At 27.5% G+C, this 7,523-nt stretch overlaps 1 protein-coding gene across 2 annotated transcripts; it reads left to right on the top strand.

The window, feature by feature from the left end:
* The first annotated feature begins 655 nt into the window (after window positions 1–655).
* LOC107065757 (uncharacterized) lies at window positions 656–6,939 on the top strand. 2 transcript variants are annotated; one of them, XM_015319724.2, is made up of 8 exons: window positions 656–1,043; window positions 1,146–1,533; window positions 1,659–1,747; window positions 1,823–1,951; window positions 3,520–3,912; window positions 5,561–6,076; window positions 6,152–6,379; window positions 6,470–6,939. In XM_015319724.2, exons 1-8 carry the CDS (start codon window positions 933–935, stop codon window positions 6,623–6,625), a joined length of 2,010 nt encoding a protein of 669 aa, XP_015175210.1. In that variant the 5' UTR covers window positions 656–932; the 3' UTR covers window positions 6,626–6,939. The 2 variants fall into 2 exon arrangements, with proteins under 2 accessions (XP_015175210.1, XP_015175209.1); XM_015319723.2 differs by having other exon boundaries at window positions 657–1,043; window positions 3,520–4,041.
* Window positions 6,940–7,523: the final 584 nt, after the last annotated feature.

Raw genomic sequence — 7,523 nt, 5'->3', positions numbered from 1 at the left:
ATATAAATTATATATTCAGAACAACTGATTATTAATTGATATTTAATCGACTGATAATATATTTTCTTATAATATACAGCAATCACATTTTTATCTTTTATTTTGCAATAAAATCATTTATTATTTTCTTTCCAAATATATGATGTAATCTTAAGGGTACTAATGTGCGCGCGCACGTCTGTGATCTATCGATAACATATATTCGATTGTACAATTTAACTAAATTTAAATAATTGCAAAAATAACAAAAATGGAATATTGTATTTTGTTGTGTCTTCTAGGGATTTTTGACACTGCTGTAAAATGATTCGTGCAGAAAACGTAAGGCAGTCGCCCAAGACAATCTCTCACAAATTATAGTTCATAAATAAAATTCTCATTTTGTTTTTTGTCATATTTAATCACCGCGTTTTCTCCTCCTCGAAAAATGTACTTTTGAATAAAAAAATGATTTTATTTTCATCCAACAAATCGTCTTAATACTCAATAATAGTAAAAGTATAATTGCGTGAAATACAATAGTGATTTGTTAACTTTTAATTAGAAATGAAAAGTAAAATTAAATTTGAAAATAAAGGCGCGTTATTAGATAAAATGGCGCCAATGTATATCGAATCGGTATCGAATCGATATCGAGGTCTCTTCGATTGTCGATACTGGTTGATTAATAGACAGTGGCACAATAATGTGCTAATGACGGATTTAGGGGATCTTATGTGTGTCGTTTGTGAATATCTTATTCTCTTTAATGATGTTGCATTAATTAATAAGGATATTGTAGAAAAATGAACTCTTTTCTAACAACATCACTATCTTGATGTTTTAATGTAAAAGCTTCTTGCACATATAAAATAAGTGTCTATGTGACGTTGACTTTGACGTTTACAAGTGTTATCTATTAGTTACGTGTTAGTGTTTAGGTTAAATACATCATGTTTGCGAGTTTAAAGAATAAAATACGCGAAGAAATTGGTAGCGATGTATCAACTGTAGTTCGAAATGCTGCAAATATTCGCAATATAAGTTCTAGGCATGTTTCACAGGTATCTACATTTTCCCATTTACATTTGATTACATTTGGATTTTCATTGAAAATGCAAAAGGATTTGTGCATTTTCTTCTATTGTTTTTGCCTTATTTTCCAGACAGGATCTACCAGTAGTATTAGCGAATCTCAAACTTCATTGGATGGATCCCGCGATGAACACGTAGCTTCTTCTTCTTCTCCAATTTCGAAGAAACAAGACAATAATTTTTCCATTAAACTCAGTGACAGCATACATTTGAAAGATATTAAAAATTTAGACAATCAAGAGGAAGAATGGCATAAATTCATAAACAGAAAAGAAATGGAATTACAGAAGAAAATAGAGAAAATCAATGAAGAATGGAAGATTAAACTTTCGGAAAAGGATAGAGAATGGAAGAAAATAATAGAGAAGCAAGAAAAAGACAAAATCAAATTAGAAACTGAATTACAAGCTACAGAAAGTTCCAAAAAATCTTTAGAGTTGGCGCTTAGAGATGCAGAAGGTTGGTATTTAATAAAGATATCAATTTAATTTTCTATCTATCAAGGATTACATGTGACTAATAAAAACAATTAATCTTAATGAGATAATGCACTTCATTTGTATATCATTTCAAATGTATTTTAGAATATAAAAAGAAATTATATAACTTTCAAGAAGATGCGGAACAACTAGAAAGTTATCAAACGCAAGAAATGGCTAAGATCAAACATCTCGTGAGTTTTTTTATTTACTCGCAAACGCTTAAAAAATAGTATTGAAATGACTTAATATTTGATACTTTACTTTAGCTTCTATCGAAAGAACAAGAGGTGGAAGAAAAATCACAACATTTAAAAGTTGCCTTAGCAGAAATTGAAAGCCTAAAGTCAGAAGTTTCGCGTCTTAGGAGATACGAAGATGATTTAAATAATATACAGGTGAGTACACATATTCTACAATATTTTTTATTTTTTTAATCTAAGAAATCTTCATTTTTATACTTATATTTTTTAATATATATTTTTTCTGCTGATTTTTATTGATCGTATAAAGTTAGAAAAGTATATTTTCATAAACATATACTTGTTATATATTTATTTTATTAATAAACATACATAATTAAAGGAAAAAACTTGTTTATGAATTAAATAATTTAAAAATATAAATATATTAAAATTAACATGGCCCATTCATGTACATTATTTTATGCATAATATGACCAAAAAGTCCATATTAGAAGATAAAATAGCTAATAAAACTATTTTTATATCTTTCATATAAGATATGACGCTTTTACCGATTCTTTTATGTTCATAACATTAAAATGCGCTAGCAATTCGTTTATCAATAATTTACTTTCTTGTTTCGATCGTATAAAAACATGGTTTTATAAAATTATTATTATTATTATTATTATATTTACCAGCATGTCTTTTTTATTGGTTTTTTTTTTTATTTTATTTCAAAAGATCTTTTTATTTAAGTGTCCACTTTTAAATAAATTTAATTAATATCGCTGCTTATTTTGCTATATTTTGCTACTCTTCACACACTCTGCACTTTTATTATACTATTATACTATTAGATATTTAAGACTCGTGTCGATTAATTACGAATTACATTTATTTAGAGAACATTTCATATATTCTATTAATATCAATCATTCTATTTTCTATTGGAAAGATTGACCTCTTTGTTTGAAAATGTATTTTGATGATATATGTGACTGTGTTTTATACTTTTCAAATGTTTGTCGTTTTTATTTTAAATTGTGATATATGAGAAGAACATTGTGATAGCAAATAATTTTGTGAAAGCAACATATGCATGAAGATTGGAAAATATCTTAATAAATGAAAAAGTGGGAGATCAGGGTAGGCAGTAATTTCTGCTAATTTGCTGCCGCTACTGCTGACACTAGAGGTACGTTTTCATAGCCTTGCCGCTATATTGCTCTATAGCAATATTGCTATTTTATTTCTCATTAACATAACTTAATTTACGTATATTTATTTAACACACTATTGTATATAAGCATACATACATACATGTATGTGTATATATACATATATACATATGAAGACTGTATATATATATGTACAATCAATGTACAATCAATTAATGTTTTCATTTGCAAATACGTATCTTTGGTAATGCGGTATTTTATTACAATATCTACTCATTGTAATACAAAAATCAGCGTGCATGTAATATTACTATATTAAATATTTCTTATATCAAATAGCTTAAGCGCAAATTTTGTGCTTTTTATCACAAGCTTTATATATTTTATTTATAATTTTATGTTCTTATTTTTGGCACTTTTAACATATTGTCATTACACATATACATTTTCTCTATGGGTCGTGAATAATTTGTTGTGATAATTAACATTATGATTGTCGTCTCTGCTTAGGTAAGATTTATAAAACAAGCTTGAAAAAGAAAAGATTTCTTTTTGTACATATTAAAGAAATAAATATTATATTAGATTTTTATTTTTCAGGATGAAATGGAAACTCTGCGCCATTCGACTCAACGCGAAAAAGCCAAATTGTCGTGTAAATTAGCACAAACGGAAGAAGTAGTTCGTCATCTGAAGGATAAAGTTTTCGTATTAGAGCAAAGAGGTGCTTCGGATACAAATGATCCAATGACGAATGACGAACGAATAGCCGATCTCATGAGAGAACGTACCCTTTTGGACAGAAAATTAGAGGAAGCTCATCTTCATCTATCTGATATAAAAACCAGTTGGTCAGGAAAAATAGCATGTTTGGAAACGCAAGTTGGCAGGCTCAGTAGACAAGCGGGAGAAGAAGGGCTAGAAAGAAGACGCGTAGAAGAAGAGAAAGAAAAATTGAAGCAAAGGATTAAACAACTAGAAGCTGAAATAGAGGTGAACAATGTTGTTATGGCGACGAAAGACGCCAAGCTTTTGCGCATGGCCGAGGACATCGACGAAATGGCCACGGAACTAAAAGAGCTCCGGGCCAGCGTCGATGACGAAGAATTTAAGCGGCAAATCGTGAGTTACCGCGATATGTAGTGATGCTGCATGTTTACTCTTGATGATATGATAGTTTATCTTCCAGGAAAACATTTTAGTATATGAACTGGAAAAAAAAAAAAGAAATGACTTTTATTATCCACACCCTACCTACCAGTCATCACAATATCGAACTGCGACACTTCTTGCTTTTATTGCATTTATCTTTTTTCCATTATTTTATTGTTCCATAATAAATGAAATAGGCCTATAACAAATATCTATAATAATTATTTTCAAACATGTAAAAATTGCCAATATAACATCTATGTAACATTGCAATTTCTTTTATATTTTTAACGCTTGTGCAATATAATATTATAAATATTAGAATATTATCGATAAAGTTTGATCAATTTTACTTTGTCAATGTGATAAGCGCATATTCTATCTATTATTGCACGGTAAAAATGCTTGATGCTTAACGCACATACTTTTTTATTCGTATCTCTTACCACTTTTTACACATATTTTTACCTACTAACAGATTTGATCTTTATTCCTATTATATGAGCATGTTGAAAATGAAAATGAAATTTTGTTTAAATCTAAAATGTATATATATATTGCATATATTTTTATTTGTTGTTTGAGTTTATTTAAGGCATAAATATAGTTTAAATGAATTATATCTATTACAAAAAAAAAATCAATCATCTAGTCTAAAATCTAATAATTAGACAAATTCTGTGATTAAGCATGAAATGAAATAATTGTTGTTGTGTTATATTGTAATATCTATTGAATAATTAATGCAAAAATCTTTTTTCAATAATTTATATTCTGTTCGATTAACAAACAGGACCATTATTTTTCTTTCATATCCCCCTTCTTCTCTTTCTTTGCATTATTTTAATATATATATATATATGCCGAATAGATCGCTTAATAATCGAAAATATTTTTATGTATAATTATGTGTTATGTATAGTTTATTTGTGGAATAAAGAAAGAAAAAAAAGCAATAATATTATCAATGTATCTTTTTTTTATTGTTTTACTTTAAACCCATTTCTGTATCAACAACCACATGCGAATGTTAATATACACGTAATTATTTGATTAAAATATTATTTTAATATGTATTTTCAGGTATCGAATGATTACATTTTCATTCTCAATATTTTGGATGAATTGAAAATTATAGAATATCATTTTGTACAGAACATTGAATGTTAAAAGATAAAATATAGATGAAAACAAAATATGGATGAAAATGTAAATGCCTTTTTTTTATTAAAGTAAAAGATGACAAAAATAGGCGGCAATATTATTTTGTGCTTCGAGTAATTTAGAGATTATTTTTGGTGTTCTTGATATTACATTGATTTTTAATTCGCTTATATTTATTAAAAAAATAATGAATGAAAAACCTATAAGCTATATATATATACTTTTAAATAAGACGTTTATATAAATAAGTCATATATTCTTTTATTCATGATCTATGGTATTTAATACAATTTCTCATTTTAACTTGTATTTGTCCTTTTACTAGGAAACATCCACAAATGAATGCAATCGATTGAAATCAGAATTAGAAGAGACTACGGAAAAGCTTTCAGCTGCTACATCAGAATTAACATATTTACGATCATCCAATGAAGATATGCGATCAAACAATTCTTCTTTGCATTTAGAAATAAATCTGTTAAAGGAAAGTTTAGAGAATGAGAAACAGATGAGTGCCAAATTACAAGAATGCATAGAAAAAGAAAAAAATGAGAAAGATAGTGCATTACTGAGGAGTGCACAATTTTCTCAAGATATTGAAATAATTAAGCAAGAACAGAGATTACAAGAAGCTGAAAATCACGAATTACAGAATAAAATGGACATTTTGGAAAATAACTATAAAGCTAAAAATGAAGAATTGGAAAAAGTTATAGCAATGTTGAAAAAATCGAAGCAAAAGATAATAGAATTAGAAGAGGTAGAACGTAATAAGGAGAAGATGGAAAAAAACGAAAAAATATTGTTGGATTTGGAAGAGCAAATAAACGAGAAAACAAAGGTAATCTATGGATAGACTTGATAGAGAAATAAATTCGCCTTACGTCTCTAAATATATATTTTATCATTTTTGCAGACGATTAAAGTATTAAAACAACGTTTAACAGATATGAAAAAGACTTTGCAACGGGAATTAAGAGTTCCTTCAGCGTCGTTGGACAACGATGCTGAATCGTCCACTGCTATTTTGAATCCAAGTTCATCCAAAACGGTCACTGCCAAACATGTCAACTTAAAAGACGATGTTAACTTTAAATATTTGAAACACGTACTCATTAAATTTCTCACTAGCAGAGAATATGAGGTAGTATCTCTCGTGTATTACTTAATAATCAAAGTTAGATATAGATATACGTATGTTAAGGATAATTGATAACTTTAAATAATATTTTAGGCTCTTCATTTAACAAAGGCAGTCGCAACGTTATTACATTTTTCACCGGAAGAAGAACGTTTACTTCAACAAACATTAGAATGGAAAATGTCATGGTTTGGTACTCGACCTAATTTGGGTTTTGGACAAACTGCCAAAGCTATACCACCCAGCTGATAGCAGTCAACATTCCATTATTATTTCTAAGTATATGGTCTAACTCTAAATAAATAAACACCAAGAATTATTTGAGAATTGACTTAAAAATTAAATAAATCACGGAAAAGTGAATCAAGAAAATATAGTAGTTGTATAAACTTTGTAATATATTCACAGTTTAATAATGTATCTACAGATTGTTTGCTAAAACATAGTGTACAAATGAATAAAGTAGTTAGGAATTATATACCATTAACCTTAATGTCGAATATCAATGTGCATAATATTAAAAAAGAAACTTTGTTATAAGAAAATAAAGAAAAATAATAGCATTTATATCAGTTATTGTAACAAGCTGCATTTCTCATAAAACATATTTATTCTCTGTCGATAAAGCAGAAAGATCTACCAAGGATAACAAAATAACATTCTCTCTTGGCGCTACGATTCTACGAAAATCCAAGTTACAATTTTCATTCTGCAATTTGTATTTTTCCTCTTATACGATTATATAAACTAAAATATTTTTATTTTAATCTGTCAAATAAGACAAATATATAGAATAAATATATATTCTATTATATATTTCTTAAGAAGACTATACGGTTGCATAGTATTTAATCTGTAGCATGATTTTGCGCCTTAGTTGCAATAATATTGTCGTCATTGACAGAAATAAATAGAACAGGAATTACACGTCGAAATTCTTGCCATTGTATATTAGAAATGTTGAAATGTGCATATACATATTATAAATTTATCGTTTTCCTAATAATGATGCATTCATTAAATTCATATAATTATCGATCGATAAATCGTTAATACATATAATTAATATGAATTAATTCAATTAACTAATTGGTGTATACGTAATCTTATACGATAAAAACATGTAATATATAAAAAAAATTTCAAT

Source organism: Polistes dominula, unplaced genomic scaffold (genome assembly GCF_049000335.1).
Source record: "Polistes dominula isolate Pdom_NZ unplaced genomic scaffold, Pdom_raw_medaka contig_23, whole genome shotgun sequence".
Taxonomy (NCBI): domain Eukaryota; kingdom Metazoa; phylum Arthropoda; class Insecta; order Hymenoptera; family Vespidae; genus Polistes; species Polistes dominula.
This window is presented reverse-complemented; position numbering and strand designations above follow the sequence as displayed.